The 24963-nt window shown below is 43.1% G+C and overlaps 1 protein-coding gene across 1 annotated transcript in view; it reads right to left on the bottom strand.

The window, feature by feature from the left end:
- Window positions 1–748: 748 nt before the first annotated feature.
- The window catches only part of tk1 (thymidine kinase 1, soluble), a 33028-nt gene continuing 8813 nt past the window's right edge, over window positions 749–24963 (bottom strand). Inside the window, exons 3-7 of the mRNA XM_041216613.1 lie at window positions 20927–21040; window positions 14587–14680; window positions 8509–8598; window positions 7358–7477; window positions 749–2247 (exon numbers count right to left, since the gene is read on the bottom strand). Coding sequence (XP_041072547.1) covers window positions 2047–2247; window positions 7358–7477; window positions 8509–8598; window positions 14587–14680; window positions 20927–21040 — 619 coding nt within the window. The 3' untranslated portion in view covers window positions 749–2046. The remainder of the gene's footprint in view (window positions 2248–7357; window positions 7478–8508; window positions 8599–14586; window positions 14681–20926; window positions 21041–24963) is intronic.

Here is a 24963-nt window from a genome sequence, read left to right as displayed (position 1 = left end):
TCTATCTCTCCGCCCCCCACACACACACCTTAAACCAGCTTATATTTCAGCTCTTTCCTGGACTCGAACTCAAGTTCTGTCGAAGGGTCATGAGGACTCGAAACGTCAACTCTTTTCTTCTCCGCCGATGCTGCCAGACCTGCTGAGTTTTTCCAGGTAATTCTGTTTTTGTTCTGACTGGTAAAGGTGTTGTTATGGAGAATGCACCAGGGAACAGCTGTCAGGCTTTTGTTTAAATTCAAACCAGGCAGGTCAATTCTGAGAAATGGTATTACTATGAGGAATGAATATCACCCAAGCTTTTATTCAACTGAAGTTGCAATACATGGGAATGTTCTTCCAGTTTGCAAAGGACAGGACCGTGTGTGTGAATCTATATAGCTTACAGCACATGCAAGTGAGCCATACTATCTTAGCTAGCTAACCATCCGTACTCAAAACTCAAGAATCAACGTAAGTTAAACATGAATTCATAGGCAGCTTGCTTGTACTGCACCATAGGCTCATCAACTTCTATTGAGCTGGGGTTGAAATGTATCCTTGTATATGCTTTCAACTAGGTTAAGTTTCCCTAGAAGCTTTGGTCTCCAATCGCAGTTTTGGTTTTATTTCCCTCAAAACCAGGAGGGTATGTTTCTTTTTCCATTTAGATCTGGCTGAAAAAAAAGCTTTGAAACCACAGGTTCCATTACAATATAAAGTAATAAATAGATGCACATGAAGCAGGCAGGGGACATACTACAACAGACAAATGCAATTCACTTTATTTTTAAAAATGTAGGAAACATGAAACAGAAACGAATACCTTGGAGATTAAGTCCTCAGATATACCTTAAATTATACTGATGCTAAGAGTAATGGTCTAGATTGAAGTGGCAGTGCTAAAATAGAGGGTATATTCTGAGCATTCGCAGTTACTGAGTATTCAGAGCACCAGCAAAATATTACCATCAATACATCAGCTCTGATCACATATACATAGCAGTAAAGTTACATTTTAAAATGCATGACTTTTGGAGCCATGACCATCAAACTTTTAGTCCATAATACCAAACTTTTTCTACGTAGTTACAGTAATGATTTCTCAGTTAAATAAACATGGTGGTTAATAAAAAAAACAAGTTTTTTTTCCATCTGCTAATATTCTACACAGCAGTTAATGACAGCCCTGCTCTCCAGTGTCAGATGGCTGCAAAGGTCATCATTGCCAACAACATCAAAATAATCCTGTCACACTAACCTGCATTGGAATACTAACTAAAGAACACACCTGGGACTGGAAGATCTTTCTGTTTCAGAGCCAGTAATTATTGATGACTGTGGCCTCTGATCTGTGCAGCAAATTTCCTGTGTGGCCACTTTAATAAACTAGACAGAGCAACTACAAAGATATTTAAAAAAATAATGTGCACATCTATAATTTTTTAAAAAGCTAAACATTAGCTATACTGCTGCAGCACACCTTTGGGAGATGATTGGGGTGGGGATATTTTCACAGGTTCTGTTCATCATCTAGTGACTGCTGGAAGATGTGTCCATCATGGGTAGCAGGTGAAAGGTTAATTTAGTTTGGGAGCTGGCAACTGCCTGGACTCACATGGAGAACAAGCAAGGCATAAGAGAACAGAGCCAGTACCTCTGCCATAGTTAAACTGCAACTGAAGTGATACAAAATGGCTTTTTGCATATGTTAAGATAGTGCAGTTAGTATAAATAAGCACACAGCAGTTTGCAGGCAAGAAAAAAGATGCAATATTGTTTTTTTTAAACAATCCCTATAACATTGTGGACACTCCTCAGGATTCATCCAGTCTCCAACTGAAAGTGCAAGTGTGGAAGAAGGGAACAAAGCAGAATTAGCCTCGATTGTGATGTCTCTTAACAGTGCCCAGAATTGCACAAGAATCAGTGCTTGGGGCTTAAGTACTGAAGAGTTGGCCAGGGCTGAGGAGCCACATCCAACATAGGTCAACACTTTAAAAAGAAGAGGAGAAAAAGTTGGGAGGGGGATGTTGGTGGTAGGGGAAGGAGGATTAACTTCAGAAGTTAGACCAGTAGGTTTTCAAAGAGTTTTCTTGGTGATTTGCATTGTTGGGTGGAAGAGAGGTGTTTTGAAGCTACGTGTTGATGAGTTTCCTCTTGACTGGTGTTCTCCTTGTCGCTCTCCATGCCCGACAGGCTAACTTTCGCAAAGTAGCAGGGCCTACAGGTCGCTCGGTACATGTCTGTTCCGCCAATCACTTCAACCTGTTGGTACAAAACAAGTCACTGTACTAAATCATGCAAGGGAGAGAACACAGGAAATAAGAGCAGCAGTAGGCCATTCAAACAGACTATGGCTGATCATCTACCTCTGTCATTATTCCCCACTATCCCCATTTCCCTTGATGTCATTAGTGTCCAGAAATCTATCGATTTCTGTCTTGAACATGCTCAATGGTTGAACTTCCACAACCCTCTGGGGTAGAGAATTCCAAATTTTCATCATCCTGAGTGAAGAAATTCCTCCTTAGCTCAGTCTTAAATGGCCTGCCTCTTATTCTAAGACTATTCCCCTGGTTCTAGACTCACCAGCCAGGGGAAAATTCCTATTCACATCTATCCCGTCAAACCCTGTAAGAATTCTGCAAGTTTCAATGAGATCACCATCATCAATGTATTTTCCAAATCCACCATAGCTGATCTGCCCCTCATATCTTCATAATTTCCTCTGTTCAGATTTTGGACCCTAGTTTCAGAATGAACTATATCACTTTCAAACTTGATGTAAAATTACACTATGTTGCTATTTGCTAACAGATCCTAATGGTTATTAATTAGTTCTTTCTCATTAGATAAGTTTAAATCTAAAACAGCCAGATCCTTAGTTCGTTCTTCAACATTCTTTCCAGAAACCATCTCGTACACACACACTAGGAATTGATCCCCCATGCCATTAGTGTCTACCCAGTCTATATGTAAACTGAAGTTGCCCATTATTACTGTATTACCCATGTTACATGCAGCTCTAATTTCCTGATTTACACTGTGCCCAACGTTACCACTTGTTTGGTGGCCTGTAAACAACTCCCACCAATGTTTGCTGCCCCTTGCTGTTTCTGAGCTCCACCAAAGCTGAAGAAAGGATTCTGATGAACTGAATAAAATAATCTTGGAGCAGGAATTGATTTGTCATTCTACCAAGAATAGGAGTAGGCCATTCAGCCCCTCATGATTGTTCCATCATTCCAGGGGATCATTACTGACATCTCTCTCTCTCCATTTCATTTAGCAACCTATGCTCCATATTCTTTGACTCCCCCCACTGCACAAAAATCTATCTCGCTCAGTCCTAGGAATTCCAAGTGATCCAGCATCTATAAACTTTTGGAAAAGAGGCTTAGATGCTTTTTGACTTCGTCTTGGCTCAGTTTGTAGCACTCTTGCCTCTGAATCAGAAAGTTGTGTGTTCAAGATCCACTGCAGTACGAAAGGAGTGCTGGCCTAACAGATGCTGCCTTTTGGAGGACACAGTGGCCAAGACCTTGTTTGCTCTGTTATGTCAATAGGACATGAAATCACAACTGTATGTATCAAAACTTGACTATTTTTTTGCTATTTTAAAATGGACTCCTGCTGAACCACAAAATGGCTGCTACAGGTCACATGACTCAAGATTGCCCATCTGTTCTGGGGGCTACCAACAGAAATTACAAGAACAAGATAGTTCCACTCCCACACCCCATTGTCAGGCCATGTTATAATCATGAAACAAGACAACTAACTAACAAACGGATTCCTCCAGTTGGGACACTAACAAAGACGCAGAGGTCAAAACTCATTATACCTGAAGTGTAAATGGGCACCATTTTGTTCCTGAGGGAAGCGATGGATTTTGGCCAGAAGCACAGAAACTGCTTTTGAGGCTGCAATTAACACATTTTCGGGCCATGTAACATGACCCCATGCTTCTAGCCTTTTGGATCATTTTAATATTACATTTCTAGCCTCACTGCGCAGAGTGCTGTTTTAACACCAACCAGAAAATTCTCCAGCAGCTCCCAGCTGACCAAGCAGCCAGCCACCAGCTCTCACCTCCTCAAAGCCTGTTTGATCTTACAAGTCTCTGGTCATCAACCGCCAAGCAGAAACTGCATTGTGTCGCATCATCATTCGTTTCAAGGACTCTTATGTTGTTGTCTCCAACCAGGACTCATCTAGACTGAACTCGGCTACAAAGGAAACACCCTCTGGACTTTGACTTCTCAGACTCTGGAAATCACGTGAATTAATGTTCATTTGTCTGGTTCTTTTACTTTATTGCCCATAGTTGTAAATCTTCCTCTTTTGTATTCCCTTTACTGTATATGTGTCTTTGTGTGAGGTTGTGAACACTGCCAACCCCCATTCCCCAGGTTTGAAGATGAATAAACTAACCTTCTGAGTTAACCATTATGCGAGTTATTATTAAATTGTATCTCAGAAGCTGAGGGTTGGGGAAACACACCACAGGCTACTTTAAAAATAATTCAAAAACACCTCTGCTTATCGACAGATGGAGAGAGGATAAAATAGTTCAGTTTCTCTCTCTCCTGTCCATAACAGCTCTCTCAGATGGATGTAAAAGGTCCCATGGCCCTATTTCAAAGAACAGGGAAGTAATCGCAGGTTTCCTGGCCAATATATGGCCCTCAGCCAACAGCAGTGAAAAAAAATTATCTGGTCATCATCAGATTGCTGTCTGTGGGAGCTTGCTGTGCTCAAACTGGCTGCCACATCTCCTAAATTACAATGACTACACTGCAAAAGTACTTCATTTGCTGTAAAAAGTGTTTTGAATCATCTGGAGGTCATGAAAGGTGCTAAACAAAATGCAAAGTCCTTTTTTCATCTTCATCCTTCTTCGTGTTTTGTCTTCAAGCTTTGACCACAAACACCCACAGGAAATATTCCCTTTCTTCTTTACCGGTTGCCAAAAAGATCCAGGAGCTACTGATCCCAGGACCAGGAAACAATGAGACTCGAAAGGTCAACTGTACTCTTCTCTGTCGATGCTGCTGGACCTGCTGAGTTTTTCCAGGTATTTCTGTTTCTGTTTTGGATTTCCAGCATCCACAGTTTTTTGTTTTAATCTCCAAATTCAGCCATTAGGAAGCTAACGAGATCAATGATTTCTCCAGATTTACTAATCAATGGGAAAAATCCCATTCATGGCCTTCCTTCCTCCCATCTTTGGAAACTTTTTCTAGCCCTAGAATCACATTCTCTCCCCCACCACCAGTCCCTCCCCACCAACTCTGCTCCTCCAATTTTGACCATTTGGTCACTCTTTAATAACTTCTTGCTTTGGCTCTATGTCCAATTATTTTCATTACATCTCTGTGAAAACATCTTGAAATATTTTATTTCTGTATTAAAGATACTATACAAGATGTTTGCACAATGTCTTAAAGAACCCAAATGTTCACCCACAGAATTAGCTACCCTCCATTCTATCCAAGTAGGTTTGGACAAGCTGAGTAAGTGAGCAAATGCATGGCAGATGCAGTATAATGAGGTTAAATGTGGGGTTATCCACTTTGGTAGCAAAAACAGGGAGGCAGATTATTATCTGAATGGCTATAAATTGAGAGAGGGGAATGTGCAACAAGACCTGGGTGTCCTCGTACACCAGTTGTTGAAGGTAAGCATGCAGGTGTAGCATGTGGTAATGAAAGCAAATGGTATGTTGGATTTCATAGCGAGAGGATTCGAGTACAGGAGCAGGGATGTCTTGCTGCAATTATACAGGGCCTTGGTGGGACCACACCTGGAATATTGAGTGCAGTTTTGGTCTCCTTATCTGAGGAAGGATGTTCTTGCTGCAGAGGGAGTGCAGCAAAGGTTTACCAGACTGATTCCTGGAATGGCGGAACTGACATGAGGAGAGATTGAGTCAGTTAGAATTATATGCGCTGGAGTTCAGAAGAATTGGGGGGGGTGGGGGGGGGGGGATCTCATAGAAACTTATAAAATTCTAACAGGACTAGACAGGGTAGATGCAGGAAGGGATGTTCCAGAGAACAGCTAACCGTCAGGCTTTTGTTTAAATTCAAACCAGGCAGGTTGACTCTGATTGGTCATGGTACTGCTATGAGGAATGAATATCACCCAAGCTTTTGTTTAATTGAAGAAGTTGTAATACATGGGCACGTTCTTCCTGTTTGCAAAGGACAGGACCCTGTGTGTGAATCTATAATAGCTTATAGCACATGCAAGTGAGCCACACTATCTTAGCTAACCACCCATACTGGGGCCTGTGAGGAGTCTTTCGATGCAGGCCCCAAGCAGCTCTGGTGAACACAAGTGTCAAAGTAACTGTCAAATAAGTAGGAATTCATTTCTTCTAATTTGTGTGGGCCAGCACTTTCTGGCTCTAGTCGGAAGTTACGGCCCACTGTGTGTGAGAGGAAGTGTATGAAATGGCTATTTATCATTGGCCAAACCTTATGCCACTTTTAGTCGACTAGATGTGCATTTCCCAGAAACAGGAACCATCAATTTTCCCCTCACCAAGGACACCAGATAACAGCATAAAACCAGGGAGTCCAGAACCGGGGGGCACAGTCTAAGGATACGAGGTAGACCATTTAGGACTGAGGTGAGCAGAAATTTCTTCACCCAGAGAGTGGTGAGCCTGTGGAATTCGCCACCACAGAAAGCAGTTGAGGCCAAAGCATTGTATGTTTTCAAGGAGTTAGATATAGCTCTCGGGGTGAAAGGGATCAAAGGATACGGGGAGAAAGCGGGTGCAGGCTGAGTTGGATGATCAGCCATGATCATGATGAATGACAGAGCAGGCTCGAAGGGCCTACTCCTGCTCCTATTTTCTATGTTTCACTTGCATAGTTAAAGCTGCCAGCATTTAGACTCACCCAGAACAGACAGGGTATGTGGCTGGACTATCTTCACACTCGTTTACAGGCAACGGGTCAGTCCCTTCACACTTAATTGAACTGCCACATGACTGAAAGAATTGTCAACTAAATCTCTTCGAGGTCCTGCGAATAGCTCAGTAAGTCTGGCAATCTAAAGTTGAGCCATAAAGGGTCAAGTAGGTCCCATACCTGTGCCAAGCTCTCAGCTGAGGGACCAGCTCAGCGATTATAACTGTCTTGAGCCCTAAACTGGGACAGAGGAAACTCTACTGACATATGTGGACTTTGAGTAGCACCTTGATCATACTTCACAGTGATGCCTCCTCCCAGGGTCACACACAATGAGTGGTCAATTGGCAAGGCGCCAGATGATTCCCAGCTTTTTTGGAATGGTTTATCCAGGAAGCAAAAAGAGCAAAGTAATTTCCTAAAAAAGTGGGGAAAGACAGACAAACACACACCTCTTTTTCAGTCCCCAGCCTCTTGGTATAGGCAGCCTCCCCGTAGCACTCCATGCACACGGCACTCAGTTTCACTACACTCTCGGCCAAGGGAACTAGATTCAGAATGTTGCCAAAAGCCTAGGGAAAGAAACGGAATTAGAATCAGGTTTCAAACACAATCAATAGATTTCGAAGCCTTCACGAATTGCCGCTGTGCCTCACAGATCAGCCCAGGGCCGCTTCAAGAGACAACAAATTCTCTCTCTGCCACACAGCAAGTATTCTGTTTCCCGCCTCTCACTGCAATCAGGAACGATTAAAACCCTGGAATTAAATATCCAGTTCTATGAGACAGACGACAAATGTGGTAGAGCACATTTACCAGGTCAGTACCAGGGGTGAGCAAATTCAATTATGTGGAGAGACTCTCTCAAGCTGGAATTGTTCCCCTTGACGAAGAGAGTTTTAAAGGGCATTTAAATTAAGACGTATTTGGATAGAGTAGATGAAGTGGCAGGGGAGTAGGTAAATCAGAGGATGCAATTTAAGGTGATTGGCAAAAGACTTGAGGAGGCTGTTTTTAAATGGTGCAAACTACAATGATCTGGAATACACTGCCTGCAAAGATGGTGAAGCAGATTTGATATCAACCTTCAACAGTGAATTGGATATATATTCAGAGGAACAAAAATGCAGGGATATTGGGAAACAGCAGGGCAGTGATAGGTCATTCAAAGAGCTGGCACTGGTCCAATGGGTCAAATGGACTCCTTCAGTGCAGTACCATTTCACCATCACTCATTCTGAATTGGTTTTAAGTAAGATGCTGTGATTACACCCCCCCACTTCAACATTGCTACTCTTTGGGTTGAGGTGGGCCAGTGATTAGTCTACAGTGCCTCGAATGATAAAACCACTAGACCTCTCCTCTGGGAAGGGCCTGACCTCTGCTTGAAAGCGTGGAAAAGGTCAGGAACTTAATGGAAATTCTTAAATGGCTGCAGAGTATATTTCATAAAAAGCATTCCTTCCCTCCCTCAGGCAAAATAGACTGAATGCAATCTGGTTGTTGTAAAGGATGTGATTATAATATTGGACAGGCACCACACATCCTCAACAAGATGTACTCATATGTGCAGTTGTACTTATTCCTCATGGGTTAGCCTCACTTTTCTTTGGAAAGTTCCGTCCAGGGCGGCCACAATCACAGTTTTTCCTCTGTTAGCCATTTCCTCAGCAAATTCAACACAGTCTGGAAACTAGAGAGATAGAAGAAATTCAACATCATGCTCCGAAACAGCACCTTTCCTCAGATTCAGGCAAGCCAAATCAACAACAACCTGCCTTTACATTAGCACTGTCAACGTAGGAAAACGTCTCAAGGTATTTTTCAATGGGGCAATCAAAATAATTTTCAGCCTCCAGGACCACTGGTACCTCGAACACTGGCTGGTGAATGGATAGCACTAACAGCTCATAGATAGGTGCACTGCCTGATGCGGTACTGAACCAGTATGAATAGGGAGGTCCCAAGATCGATCCTTGTTCTGCAATGAGTTACTAGACTTGAACAGTGGAAAGCATAGACTTTCAAAAGGCATCTGATAAGTGCTACTCTACAGATTTGTCAGCAAAGCTTGAGCTTGTGGAATAAAATGGAAAGTAGCAACGTGGATATGAAATTGGCTGAGTGACAGGAAACAGAGTAATGGTGAATGATTGTTTTTCAGGCTGGATGAATGTTTATAGTGGACTTCCCCGGGTCAGTGTTGGAACCCCTGTTCCTCCTGATATATATTAATGACCTAGACTTCGGTGTACAGGGCAAAATTTCAAAATTTGCAGCTGACAAAGCTGGTTAGTATTGTAAGCTGTGAGGAGAATGGCGTGGAATTTCAAGAGGACATGGACAAGCTGGTGGAATGGAAAGACAAGTGGCAGATGAAATTTAATGCAGAGAAGTGTGAAGTGATTCATTTTGTTAGGAAGAACATGCAGAGACAATACAAAATAAAGGGAGTGCAGGAGCAGAGGGATCTGGGAGTATGTATACTCAAATCACTGAAGGTGGCAGGACAGGTTAATAGAGTGTTTAATAAAGCATATGGGATCCTAGGCTTTATAAACAGGGGCATGGAGTACAAAAGCAAGGTGGTTATGATAAACCTGTACAAACACTGGTCTGGCCTCATCTGGTGTATTGCATCCAGTTCTAGGCACCACACTTTAGAAAAGATGTGAAGGCTTTGGAGGGAGTGCAGAGAAGATTTACAAGAATGGTTCCAGGGATGATAAACTTCAACTTGCGTAGATAGGTTGGAGAAGCCAGAATGGTGTTTCTTGGAGAAGGCTGAAAGGAGACTTGATACAGGTACTCAAAATCACGAAGGGACTGAACAGAGTTGTTACAAAGGTGTTCTTACAGAATATTAATTTGTAATTTTATCAGCTGGTCATATATACATATTGAGTCTTTTTAAAAAGAAGCATTTTTGTTAAACAAAGGACACTAACTTGAAGTAGCTGCTAATTTGTACCTGTGAAGTCACACTCCATTCCATGGAGACCCCAGAGACAATGGCACCCCTGGACGTGTGAACAGCTCTTTCCAATCTCATCAAGGTGGGAGGACAAAAACAAAAAAACTGCGGATGCTGGAAATCCAAAACAAAAACAGAATTACCTGGAAAAACTCAGCAGTCTGGCAGCATCGGCGGAGAAGAAAAGAGTTGACGTTTCGAGTCCTCATGACCCTTCAACAGAACTAGGTGAATCCAAGGAAGGGGTGAAATATAAGCTGGTTTAAGGTGTGTGTGTGGGGGGAGAGAAGTGGAGGGGGTGGTGTGGTTGTAGGGACAAACAAGCAGTGATAGAAGCAGATCATCAAAAGATGTCACAGACAACAGAACAAAAGAACACATAGGTGTTGAAGTTGGTGATATTATCTAAACAAATGTGCTAATTAAGAATAGATGGTAGGGCACTCAAGGTATAGCTCTAGTGGGGGTGGGGGGAGCATAAAAGATTTAAAAATATTTAAAAATAATGGAAATAGGTGGGAAAAGAAAAAACAAAAGGAAGGGGGAAACAGAAAGGGGGTGGGGATAGAGGAGGGAGTTCAGGACCTAAAGTTGTTGAATTCAATATTCAGTCTGGAAGGCTGTAAAGTGCCTAGTCGGAAGATGAGGTGTTGTTCCTCCAGTTTGTGTTGGGCTTCACTGGAACAATGCAGCAAGCCAAGGACAGACATGTGGGCAAGAGAGCAGTGTGGTGTGTTAAAATGGCAAGCGACAGGGAGGTTTGGGTCGTTCTTGCGGACAGACCGCAGGTGTTCTGCAAAGCAGTCACCCAGTTTACATTTGGTCTCTCCAATGTAGAGGAGACCACATTGGGAGCAACAAATGCAGTAGACTAAGTTGGGGGAAATGCAAGTGAAATGCTGCTTCACTTGAAAGGAGTGTTTGAGCCCTTGGATGGTGAGGAGAGAGGAAGTGAAGGAGCAGGTGTTGCATCTTTTGCGTGAGCATGGGGTGGTGCCATAGGAGGGGGTTGAGGAGTAGGGGGTGATGGAGGAGTCGACCAGGGTGTCCCGGAGGGAACGATCCCTACGGAATGCCGATAGGGGGGGTGAAGGGAAGATGTGTTTGGTGGTGGCATCATGCTGGAGTTGGCGGAGGATGATCCTTTGAATGCGGAGGCTGGTGGGGTGATAAGTGAGGACAAGGGGGACCCTATCATGTTTCTGGGAGGGAGGAGAAGGCGTGAGGGCGGATGCGCGGGAGATGGGCCGGACACCGTTGAGGGCCCTGTCAACGACCGTGGGTGGAAAACCTCAGTTAAGGAAGGAGGACACGTCAGAGGAACTGTTTTTGAAGGTAGCATCATCGGAACAGATGCGATGGAGGCGAAGGAACTGAGAGAATGGGATGGAGTCCTTCCAGGAAGCGGGGTGTGAGGAGCTGTAGTCGAGGTAGCTGTGGGAGTCGGTAGGTTTGTAATGGATATTGGTGGACAGTCTATCACCAGAGATTGAGACAGAGAGGTCAAGGAAGGGAAGGGAAGTGTCAGAGATGGACCATGTGAAAATGATGGAGGGGTGGAGACTGGAAGCAAAATTAATAAATTTTTCCAAGTCCCGATGAGAGCATGAAGCAGCACCGAAGTAATCATTGATGTACTGGAGAAAGAGTTGTGGAAGGAGGCCGGAGTAGGACTGGAACAAGGAATGTTCCACATACCCCATAAAGAGACAGGCATAGCTGGGGCCCATGCGGGTACCCATAGCCACACCTTTTATTTGGAGGAAGTGAGAGGAGTTGAAGGAGAAATTGTTCAGTGTGAGAACAAGTTCAGCCAGACGGAGGAGAGTAATGGTGGATGGGGATTGTTCGGGTCTCTGTTTGAGGAAGAAGCTAAGGGCCCTCAGACCATCCTGGTGGGGGATGGAGGTGTAGAGGGATTGGACGTCCATGGTGAAGAGGAAGCGGTTGGGGCCAGGGAACTGGAAATTGTTGATGTGATGTAAGGTGTCAGAGGAATCACGGATGTAGGTGGGAAGGGACTGGACAAGGGGACAGAGAAGGGAGTCAAGATAACAAGAAATTAGTTCTGTGGGGCAGGAGCAAGCTGAGACGATCGGTCTACCGGGACAGTTCTGTTTGTGGATTTTGGGTAGGAGATAGAAGCGGGCCGTCCGAGGTTGGGCGACTATCAGGTTGGAAGCTGTGGGAGGAAGATCCCCAGAGGAGATGAGGTCAGTGACAGTCCTGGAAACAATGGCTTGATGTTCAGTGGTGGGGTCATGGTCCAGGGAGAGGTAGGAGGAAGTGTCTGCAAGTTGACGCTCAGCCTCCGCGAGGTAGAGGTCAGTGCGCCCGACAACAACAGCACCACCCTTGTCAGCGGGTTTGATGACAATGTCAGGGTTGCACCTGAGAGAATGGAGTGCAGTAAGTTCAGAGAGAGAGAGATTAGAATGGGTGAGAGAAGCAGAGAAATTGAGACGACTAGTGTCGCGCCGACAGTTCTCAATGAAAAGATAAAGAGAAGGTAAGAATCCAGCGGGAGGGCTCCAGGTGGAGGGAGAATATTGGAAGTGGGTGAAAGGATCCTTTGAACGGGGAGAGGGCTCCTGCCCAAAGAAGTGAGCCCGGAGACGAAGACGGCGGAAGAAGAGTTCAGCATCATGTCGAGCCCGAAATTTATTGAGGTGAGGGCTTAAGGGTATGAATCTAAGTCCTTTGCTGAGCACTGAACGTTCAGCATCGGAGAGGGGAAGGTCAGGGGGTATAGTGAATACACGGCTGGGGCTGGGATTGGAAGATGGGGTGGGGACGGAGGGACAGGCCGGGGTGGAGGGTCCTAGATGGGTGTTGGTGTCGATGAGTTGTTGGAGCTTGCGTTCCTTAGCACTTGAGAGAAAGAGAAAAAGATTCTTGTTGAGGCGTCGGATGAGACGAAGAATAAAATGAAACTGGGGGCACGCGCAGCTTTGAAAAAGGGTACGGTGGTGCTGCTGGAGGGAGAGGTCGAGTGTGTTCACATGGCGGCGCATGGCACTGAGTGTGGATCTCAGAATGTGACGGGAACAGCAGTCCGAGAAACTTTTTATGTCCCGGAGATACCTGTAATCCTGGGTGGGTTCGAAACATGAGGGGTGGAATTTCAGTTGAAATCCACGTGGGGTAAGTCGGAGACGGAGACAGTCACTGAGAAAGGTGGGAGGACAGATCATTCAGTAGTTAATGGCTGGGATGTTAAAAAAATAAATTACCTTGGCTACAGAACAATGGATAAAGGGAAGGAATGCGAAACATGAGCTAGTCCTCTATATTCTTAGTAATATACAACCAGCATGGCGAGTTCATGTGATACAACCTTTTGTGTGGATACTGAAATTTTGATCTAAGCAAGGAGCACGCAGGCTGTCACAGGCGGCAAGAGTCTCCCTCTACAATATTTCATCAAAGTCCAAACCATGTTTTGCTGAGAAAAAAAAGTGTCTACATCCCTGCAAACAGAGACTATTAAAAACCATTGGATTTTGATGCCAGGAGGAAAGGGGATCTACCAGCCACAATTAAAAAGCAACTGCTTCAATGAAAAGCCAGAGCCTGGATACAATCAAATGCATCTTTATTGACTTCACCTTTTCATCTGCATCTCACTGGGCCAAGTTTACCATCTGATGCTCTGTCGGGTTGTATTTTTTTCTTTATGCTTGGGGTTGGAGTGTGTGTTTGCACACGTTAGTGGGAAGTAGGAAGTATTTGAACATTTTAATATTTTTACCTGGCAGGGTTTTGGCAATAAATCTAACTTCTTAGCGTGATTAACTCAAGAATATCTGTCTGGCTTAATCCTTAACAGCTGCACCCTGCCAAGTACATACAGGATTGGCAATACAACATCCTTTTTAAAATGCAAACCTTTCTTAGAACCAACAGGAGAGTGGGAAATAGAGAAGTCAGTTCATCCCTCCACACTTGCTCATAACAGTAGATAGAGAGAAATTGTTCCCATTGGTGGGGAGATCAAGAACTAGAGGGCACAGACTTAAAGTAGTTGGCAAAAGCAATAGCAGCATGAAAAAAAGCTTTTTTCACACAGCGAGTGGTTAGGATCTGGAATGCATTGCCTCAAGAGTGAGGTGGAGGCAGATTCAATCATGGCATTCAAAAGGGAATTGGATCATTATCTTAAAGGAAAAAGGGGATAAGGCACAGAAGTGGCACTAGGTGTGTTGCTCCTTCAGAGGGCTAGCACAGACACGATGGGCTGAATAGCCTCCCTCTGTGCTGTAACCATTCTATGATTTTATGAAGCTGCTACAATTAACTTCAATGTCCCCAAATTGGGGATTTGGGGTAAGAGCTAGTGGCAGGGGTGGGGGAAAGAAATCAGGCAAGAGCACAGCTGGACAGTGTATTGCCAGTTATCAGGCCAGAGAAGATTAGATTCTACAATGGTGTCTCACACAGTCGAGGAGTCCAGCAGTCACTACCAGGTTTACACTTAAGGAAGATACCTGGAGGGAGCTGAATCATGTACCAGAATGAGGCAGCACCTTTAGAAGCCACACAGTTCCCTTAAAACAGCAAAGTTTTCCACTCCAAACTTCTTAATCTATTGAAAAAGGAATTTACCCAGGGATTAGCATTCAGCACAATGACTCTGAATAGCTTGGATTTCTCAATACAGTGCACACTTGAATTTCAAGTAAAGCAAGCACGATGGGCTACACTTACAAACTGTCCTTCATCAATTCCAATGACTGCAGATTTCAACGCTTCTTGAGAAACCTCACTCAGTTTTGTCGCAGGAACTGCCTGCATTGTAAACCTGAGATAAAAAAGCAAAACGTCAGCAGGTTTTACAGATGCAAGTTCTGGACCAACATCAACAATCTTAATTCAGAACTGTGTGGTGCACCCCAACTAACTCCACCAATTAGAGGATGACAAATTACAAAGATGCACCATCAGCACAGCAATCATTGCAGAATTCAGACCCACTTCAGTTTAGTTTTATAGTGGTGTAAAACAAAACAGGCACAGAATATCAAATTTGTGGTGTAGAATTTGACATTTGCCTCGAATTACTAGTGCTTGCGCCCCCAAGACGGAGACAACTGGAATCTTAGACATGTGAAGCCCACATATGTCTCAGATGCTTTATGTGCCCTAGATGGTTGTCTCCAACTGCTTACTGTCAAACTCAAAGAGCAACTGTGTAACATTTAGAAGCCTGAAGGGTTCTAGGTAGTGGGAAACCATCCTTTGGGTGAGGAGACGAGATAAAAGGCAATGCAGACATCCCCTGAGAGTGCTGAACTGACAAACAACTAGGAGAGGTAACCATGAGCAAAACCACAGGATTGATATAGTAAGTTGCTGTCAAACAGGGAGGACATAAACACAGTAATAATAGAATAATAATTGAGTATTGCTGAAAAATACATTTTGTGAAAGCTTTTCATCTTGCACTCATCAGGAAAATTGCAAGAATACCAATGTCAGGGGAAGCAACAACTTTGAGAAGAGAGTGCTGATTGGTTGGCAAGTAGACACTGATTGGTGGAGACGTTGCCATGGAAAATGCACCAGGTGACTGACAGTTAACTGCCAAGCATTGTTTGAAATTTAAACCAGGCAGCTTGACTCTGGTCAAGGTGTTGCCCTGAGGAATGAACCAATGAATGACTTATCACTTATTTTGTTTAGCTGAAACAGGAGCAATGTGCATTCATGCTCTTTCTGTCTACAAAGAACAGGGCCCTACGTATTAGTATATGTAGCTTCCAGTACACAGAAATGTACTGCACTGCGAGATCGACAATTTTCAATTGGTTGTTGGCGTAATTTTTAGCACACTGATGACTATTTAGTAAATGTCCAATCGCAGAATCACATCTAATGCTGGACACTGTGTTTTGAGCTTTGCAAGCTGATTGAATACGATCAGTACCTTGCCAGTTACGAACAGCGGAAGGGATATGCATGAAGAATAATTCCCAAGTTAAGAGAATAGACAAGGCAGTTTTGCAGTCACAAGTGTCCCAAACGGTGGTAAACTAGTGCTGTGTGTGAGAGTTTTCAAACTGACAATGTACGGAAGGAATAAAACAAACAAGATCAAGAAAGAAAACAGAGAGCAAGACAAACAGGAAAAAGAGAAAGATTTATGAGCAATGAGGGAGATATAAATGAATATAAGGAATGTTGAAACAAAATCAGAAAATGCTGGAAAAACTCAGAAGGTCTGACAGCATCTGTGGAGAGAGAAACAGTATTGATGTTTCAAGTCCACATGAAGCTTCTTCAGAGCCTTTTTAGCTCTGAAGAATAAGAAAAAAATTAGGGGCATAAGGTAGCAGCATGAAAGGATTCTAACCACACTAAAATACAAGAATCTCTCAGAAAGTTGCAAAAATCCATATGGATGGAGCTAAAAAAAGTCAATTCTCAGTACCTATCAAACATTACTAAACAGAGACAATGAGATAGAGGGGGAAGATGGGCAGACAATTCAGGGTGATTTGCAAGAACAAAATGCAATATTCGGTGATTTTAACGATCCCATAATAAAGGTAATGCATCGGCCAATGTAGGGTACACTAAGAATGCAGCTAAGGCTAGTATCAGATCAGTAGGCTTCTAGTCCAACAAGGAAAGTGTTGCTTGACTTCCTTCTGAGAAAGAAAATGAGGCAAATGGATGATGTGATAGCAGAAGAATAATTTGGAAATAATGACCATAACATTGTTCTGTTGCAGATGAAAAAGAAAAGGATAATGAAGAGTTGAAGATAAGGGCTGTAGACCAGAAAGTTCGATTAGATAAGAAACTTGACACAAATTAACTTGGCAAAAGAAGTCACCTAGTTTGGCACAATAGCTACAGTGGGAAATCTTCACTTAAGGGAAGGCTAGAGTGCAAAATAAATATGTTTTTGTCAAGGCAAAAAGAAGGTGCACCAAAAGATAGAGTTTTGAGACTAGAAAGGAGATTGAATCTAAAATGAAACTTAGGAGGCAGGCTCAGGCTAATGCTGTAAGAGATAATCATAAGGAATATAGAAAGTGGAATTGGAAGTTAAAAAGGGGGATTGGAAAGTCTAAAAGAGAACATGAAAAAAATAGCAAAATCTCCTATAAGTATAAAAAAAGTTTGGGGACAATAGTGGAGTCTTATTGTGAGCAATGAAGACGAACAGAGATATTGATGATTTCATATCAGTTGACATTGGCCTGTAACATCTGAGCTCTCCAGCATCGGGTTTGGAGGGTACCTCCCCAACCCGACCTCGGAGCACCAGACCTCCAACCCACACCTCTGGACAGCCCCACCCCCCAAATCCTATCCACTTACTTTCTCCCTGGCCTATCAATTCTGCCTTATGGCAGCAAGTGCTGTAAAAAAGGGGCCATGGCCTCCTTGAATCTGCTAGAGCTGCACTTCACTAGGGCCTGTGAGGAGTCTTTCGATGCAGGCCCCAAGCAGCTCTGGTGAACGCAAGTGTCAAAGTAATTGTCAAATAAGTAGGAATTTATTTCTTTTAATTTTAGTGGGCTGGCACTTTCCGGCTCTAGTCGGATGTTACGGCCCAGTGTGTGTGAAAGAAAGCGAATCAAATGGCTATTTATCATAGGCCAAACCTTACCCCACCTTTAGTCAACTAGATGTACACTTCCCGGAAACAGGAACCATCAATTTCCCCCTTGCCAAGGACATAGGTAACAGCACAAGGACACCAGATAACAGCACAAACCAGGGATCAAATCTGCTTTGTACTGTTCTGTACCATATAATATGGAAACCGCACTCACTGAATCCATCAGGGGAAAGCCACTATTTCTGAAACATTAATTCCTTTGTACAAGATTGCTTGAACTTAAATTTTATTCTTCCTAAACTTGCAACAATATTAATTTGTATAAATCACAAAAAAAGAGTTGAGACAGTATCTTTTGGCTTTGATCACCACCGTAGTTTTTTTTTGTCTACCAAAAAAATGTGGTTTTGAAAGATATCCAGGGCTTTCTTGGCAAATGAAATCAATATCTCAATTTGATGTCTTGCATCTTATTTTAGTCTGTCCCATTAGTTACTGTGAAATTACTGACTTACAAATCAATTTGTGATAACAGCATAGGATATTATTTTTAAGCCTGTTATTGGAACCTAGGACTTAAGGGCAGGAGTAGGCCATTCGGCCCTTCAAGCCTGCTCTGCCATTCGACAAGATCATGGCTGATCTGGTTGTGGTCTCAGCTCCACTTTCCTGTCTGCCCCAACAACCCTCGACTCCCTTGTCTATCAAAAATCTGTCTAATTCTGCCTTGAATAAATACAGTGACCCAACCTCCACTGCTTTCTGGGGAAGAGAATTCCACAGACTAATGACCCTGAAAGAAAAAAATTCTCCTCACCTCAGTCATAAGAGGGAGACCTCTTATTCTTAAAACTGTGTCTACTATTTCTAGTCTCCCCCACAAGAGGAAACATCCTCCTAATATCCACCCTAACAATCCCCCTCAGGATCATATATGTTTCAATAAGATCGCCTCTCATTCTAGAAGGCATGGAGAGAGTAATATGCCATATGGAAGGCATGCTTATACAGGGCTCCATGAGAGAAAAGTATGATCACAAAATCAGAACAGTCCTGAGAGTCTTATAGGATGCAAGCCTAACACTGAACAAAAATGCAAGTTCACCAAGTCTATAATAGAGTTTCTAGGTCACTTGGTACAAACCACTGGATCCACAAAAAACAAAAGTAATCAGGGAATTCCCACAAACAAGGAACATAACTGAGATTCGAAGATTCCTTGGGATGGTCAACCAAGTAGACAAAGTTCCTACCAAAGTTAGCAGAGGACAATGAGCCCTTAAGATAGCTGTCGAGACAGGGTTAACAATGGTGCTGGAATGTCGACTAGCAAGGTGCTTTCGAAGGAATTAAACAACTTTTTATCTCTTCTGAAATCCTGTCACGTTACGAACCAGAATTACCGACCGTAGCAGCAGCAGATGCATCGTCTACAGGTCTGGGGGCAGTTTTATTTCAAGTGCAGAGAGGCAGCAAGCATAGACCAGTCTACTGTGCCTCTAGGTGACTAACAGAAACAAAGCAACCGTACACCACGATAGAAACTGTAGCATTGGCAGCAACATGGGTGTGCAAAAACTTTTCAATGTTATGGAATTGCATTTCGAAATAGAAACAGACCATAAGCCACTAGCTACCCTACTGAACATGAAGGAAATTGTGAAGATGCTGTCCTGAATCCAGCAGTTCAGACTAAAATTGATGAGATACAACTCTATCACAGAATAAGTGCAACGGAAGTATTAAATAGTAACAGCAGATGCAACATATGGCAGACATACTGTCATGAATACCATTAGAAGGAACTAAACAAAAGGATTTACACTTTGTGGAGGTTGAAGCATATGCGTTCTTAATCAGTCAGCACTTACCAGCTACTGCAAAAAAGTTGCAGAAAAATGACCAACTCCTGCTCCTAAGTCCTATGTTCCTATAAGAACCCTGGCCCATCTGCACAGACAGCAGCCAGATCCAACTCCCAGCCTTATTACTAGCTTCACAGCCAGCTCCCCCTTTCTCATTTTTGGCTTCTTCTCTGCAGCCTCCTCTCAACAAGATTGGTAATGGCGCAGCCAAAGGTTTCCTGCTTGGTAGTAGCAGGGCTGGATAGAATAATTATCCAACCACAGGTTCTCTCCCTCCTGGCTTTGCTGCTCCTCCAATCATAGATCCTATCTCTAGAGGAGCAGCAAGAGTGGGAAAGAGGGAACCTGTGATTGGAGGGGCTGTAGCAGCGAGCTTGGGAGAGAATCTGTGACTGGAGGAGGTGCTCCTCATAGATTCTGTCTCTCACACTCGCTGCTCTAAATCAAACACTATTATTTTCCCCACTCCCCATGAGATATCATGCGAGTAATATGTATGGGGGAGATCCTTCTTAAATTTTTTGCACCTGTCTTTGATTTTTCGCAGTCTATTTGTGAGGTTTCCAGGGCAAGTTCACCCAAGCCCCAATGTGTTTTGGACATTGAAGAGCTGGGGTTGATTGTGTTAAAGGCAGCAGAGAAACCAAGGAGGGGGAAAGGGATATGTTAGCAATTCATCAGATGGATGGAAGAACAGAGGGTTAGAAACAAACAATAAAATTTGCCAAACTGAGAAATGTATACTGTTATGCTTCAGGTTTTGTAACGACTTGATCACAGAATATCAGTGTAATAGAATTTAGCTTATAGGTGATTAATAAGATCATAAGATGGCAAGAAATAGGAGTAGGCCATTCAGCCTAATCCCCATACAATAAGATCAAGGCTGATTGGATTGTGGGCCTTCGCTTCACTTTACTGCCTATAATCCACTAACCCCATAATCCTCGATTCCCTTGTAGGTCAAAACTCTGTCTAACTCAGCCTTGAATGTATTTAGACTCCACTGCTCTCTGTGGAACAGAAATTCACAAATACGCTAGGGGAACAAGAATTAAAGTTCAGACCCAGCACCTAACCCCAACACATCACACACCACAGAAAGTTAAAACAATGGAACTATTGATATTTTTATAAATATCTCTGAAGTTTCACACTCATTATGGCTATTCCTTGGAAAAGAGCAGAGGGCATCTACTGGCAGCACTCATTTGGTGGGCGATAGCTAGTTAAGGGACAACTCAGCTAGCTAATCTCCAGGCATGAAGGTTAGAAATCAAGCCAATGGATTCCAGTCAAAAACAATAGGACACAGAACCACACCACCTGAGTTTGAGAGAATTGTCTGATACAAGGGCAGAGCTCTCTACTTAAGAAGTGCCAATCAGGTTCAGAGGAATTGCCGATCAAAAAAGTCATAGCATGGTTAGCAGCAAGTATTTTGTTATTTACAAGGGGCATTAAGAAATAAGCTGTAATGTACTGTAAACATTTACCTTGTTCACAATTAGATAGTAAAAGTATGAGCACTGGTCAAGCACAGACTGTTGTACCCACTTAGCCACAGTGTGCTGCAACTCCCAGTTATAAGACTGCACTCAATACTCACCTGTCATGTGTAGCCAGGTCTTCCTTACTGTACCGAGTGTCCTTTGCATACTTTACCACAAGACAGTGGTAATGAGCAATCCTAAACCTTCTCACCCGACGCATCAGCTCTGTGCTGTAGTGGAAAGAAAAAAGTGAAAAAGTTTAGTCAGGTGCACACATTGTGAAGTTGAGACTGAAGGTGTGTGCAGAATTCGGTTTTTGATCCTCAACTGTAGAAGGGAGGGTTATTCCCCCCTCTTCCTATAGAAGCATCTGTTCAGTAGCCCTCCAGATGAAGCAGGTTGAGATTGAAAGTTAGCTGAGCGAAGGAAATAGCAGGTGCAATGTTGAACTGGCACCTTACCATATTGACAAAATTCAATTCTCAGAATGGCAACATGTCAGCTATGGGCAGTGGTAGCACTCTTGCCTGAGTCAAGTTCAAGTTTCATTCTAGGGACTTGAGATCATTCTTAATCTTTAAAGAATCACAACATCTTCAGTTTTTAATCCACTTTCCTGCCTTAAGAAAGGAGAGAGGTTGTAAAGCTATAGAGGCAGGCGTTTGTTTAGTAGTATCTTTCTAAAAGTAGACAGAGAACTTTTGAATGAGTCAATTTGGGTCCCTACAGCAATTTAACAACTGATTTATTTAAAGTTTTTAATCCTCATATTATCAACCAGAGAATGTTCTAATTTCTTGTGATGTTTTAGTTTGAAAATGTATTAAATAAAATTGGATATTGCATTTATGTGACAGCCTTGGTTTATTTGTAATATTTTAATCACTGTTATATGTTTGTGGTTCAAAGCCCACTCCAGAGACTTGAGCGTACAATCCAAGTGGACTCTCCAGTGCAGTATTAGGAGTGCTGCGCTGTTGGAGGTGCAGTCTTTCAGATAGATTCCATGAGTTCCCAGGGCAACATTTATCCCTCAAATACCACCATCAAATCAAACATTTCTTGGTTATTTATTTCATTGCTGTTTTTGCCGGCCTACTGCAATAATCCTAATTAATAAACCGTCTTCTTAATTTCCCCCTCTCTCAACCACAAGTGTGAGGAGCTCATGGACTTGTCACCAAGATTGAGACCATTCGGTCAGCTGTTTCATTTACCCTAACCCACTGGGATAAATGACTGAGGCTCCCTTCTCCCACACTACTTCTGAACTTGTTTCCATCTCTAGTTTTTCTCCTATCTCTCCACATATCTTCTCTAAGCTCATCTTGTCTATGAAACCCACCTCCTGCTATCTTAACCCTATTCCCACTAAACTGCTGACCATCCAACTGCCCTCCCACTTCCATCTTAACTGAAGTTGTTAATGGTTTTCTCTCCTCAGATTGTTTCTTGCTCCTTTAGCTGAGGAGGAGGTTGATGGTGGGGGGGGGGGGGGGGGGAGAAACACAACAGCGGAAATGTTGAGCTAAGTGCCCAGTACACAGAATCAACTCTGCACCTGATATATCATAGTCAACAGGGAGGACCTAATACAGGGGCATTTCTCATAACCAACACTGAGGATATAGATGCACCTTCAGAAGCAAAAGGCTGTCAGGCCATTGACATACAAGTGCACTCGAGACCATAGGGACCTCACCTCTTCCAGATGAACATTCCCCGTCAGGAGAGAGAAAATCTACTAGTAAGCTTGAGACTCTGGCATCACAATGGTTGAAATTTTCACCATCATAAGTCTGCACTCAGCCGCAATGAGGGATTGACCTCAAGATGCCATGCAGCAAGAGGGGCATGTAAGTGGACTTTGGATCGTGCCAAATACAGGATGAACAAGTCACCGAGTGACTAAGTGAAATCTGGTTCCCACGTTAAGAGTGCAGCTGTGCAGTGTCGGATGAATCTTAGCACATGTTGATATGACAGATGGACAACAGAAATGCTGCAAATCAAGATTGTGCAGCATAGATTACCATTTGTGCCACACAAGTGCCAGGCAGTGACCATCTCTAACAAGAGAGACTATAACCATGTTCTCTTGACATTCAATGGCAGTACCATTTCCGAATCCCCTACTATCAACATCCTGCGGGTTACCATTGAACAGAAACTGAACTGGACCAGCCATATAAATATTGTGGCTCCCAGAGCTGGGAATTCTGAGGTGAATAAATCAGAGAATTGTTACTGCACAGGAAGTGGCCATTCGGCCCATTGTTTCTGCACTGGCTCTGAATGAAATTATGACTCAGTGCCATTCTCCTGCCTTTTATCCGTAATCCTGCACATTGTTTTTATTAAAATGATTAACTATTGCCCTCTTGAATGCTTCGATTGAACCTGCCTCCACCACACCTCCAGGCAGTGCATTCTAGACTCGAACCACTTGCTGTGTGAGAAAGTTTTTCTTAACCTTAATTCTTAATCTTTTTACAGGTGGTAACAGTTTCTCCCTATCTACTATATCCAGCCCCTTCATGATTTTGAACACCGCTATCTAATGCCCTCTTAGCCTTCCCATCTCCAAGGAAAACAGTCTCAAACTCTCCAATCTACGTTCATAACTCAAGTTTCTCATCCATGGAACATTCTTGCAAACATCTTCTGCACTCTTTCAAATGCATTCACATCCTTCCTATAGTGTGGTGCCCAGAACTGTACACAATACTCCAGTTGAGGTCCAACTAGTACCTTATATAAGTTCAGCATAACCTCCTTGCTCTTGTACTCTATACCATTCTTGTACTCTATTAATAAAGCCCAGGATACTGTATGTTTTATTAACTGCTCTCTTACCTGTCTGGCCACCTTCGATAATCTCTGCACGTGTACGCCCAGGTCTCTGCTCCTGCACATCCTTAAGGGTTGTACCCCTTATTTTATATTGTCCCTCCATGTTCTTCCCACCAAAATGAATCTCACACTTCTCTGCATTGAACTTCATCTGCACAGTCCACCAACTTGTCTATGTCCTTTTGAAGTTTTACATTGCCCTCAGTTTACAATGCTTCCAAGTTTTGTATCATCTGCAAACTTTGAAATTGTCCCCTGCACACCAAGATCTAGATCACTAATATATATCAGGAAAAGCAAGGGTCCCCAATGTGCAGGATTACGGAAAAAAGGCAGGAGAATGGCACTGAGTCATAATGCTCATTCAGAGAGCTAGTGTAGAAACAATGGGCTGAATGGCTACCAACCCATGGGGAACTCCATTACAAACCTTCCTCCATCCTGAAAAATATCAGTTGACCATTACCCTCTGTTTCCTATTACTCAGCCAATTTTGTATCCATAATGCTACTGTCCTTTTTATTCCATGAGCTATAATTTTTCTCACAAGTCTGTTGTGTGACACTGTACCGAATGCCTTTTGGAAGTCCATGTACACATCAATAGCAATAACCCTCATCTACCCTCTTTGTTACCTCTTCAAAAAACTCTACTGAGTTAGTTAAACATGATTTCCCCTTTAGAAATCCATGCTGGTTCTTCCTTTATCAGCCCACATTTTCCATGTGACTACTAATTCTATCTCGAATAATTGTTTCTAGAAGCTTCCCCACCACTGAAGTTAAACTGACAGGTCTGTAATTGCTGGGCTTATCCTCACAACCTTTTTTGAACAAGTGCTTAATATTTGCAGTTCTCCAGACTACTGGCACCTCACTGGGGTCTAGGGAAGACTGAAACATTATGGCCAGTGCCCCTGCAATTCCCACTCTTACTTCCATCAATATCCTTGGATGAACCTCATCTGGTCCCAGTGCCTTGTCAAACCTAAATACCAACAGTTTATCCAACACTTCCTCCTTATCAATTTTGAACTCTGCTAGTGAGAGTTGCCTCCTCTGTCACCAATGGCTCAGTAGCATCTGCTTCCTTGGTAACGACAGATACAAAGTATTTACATAACACCTCAGCTATACCCCCTTCCTCCATGTGTAAATCCCCTTTCTGGTCCCTAATCTGCCCTACTCTTCCTTCTACCACCCTCTTATTATTTATGTGCTGATAGAAGACTTCTCCTTCACATTGGCTGCCAGTCTTTTCTCATAATCTCTCTTTGCTTCATCTCCCCTCTGAACCTTCT

This window comes from Carcharodon carcharias, chromosome 22 (genome assembly GCF_017639515.1).
Source record: "Carcharodon carcharias isolate sCarCar2 chromosome 22, sCarCar2.pri, whole genome shotgun sequence".
NCBI lineage: Eukaryota > Metazoa > Chordata > Chondrichthyes > Lamniformes > Lamnidae > Carcharodon > Carcharodon carcharias.
This window is presented reverse-complemented; position numbering and strand designations above follow the sequence as displayed.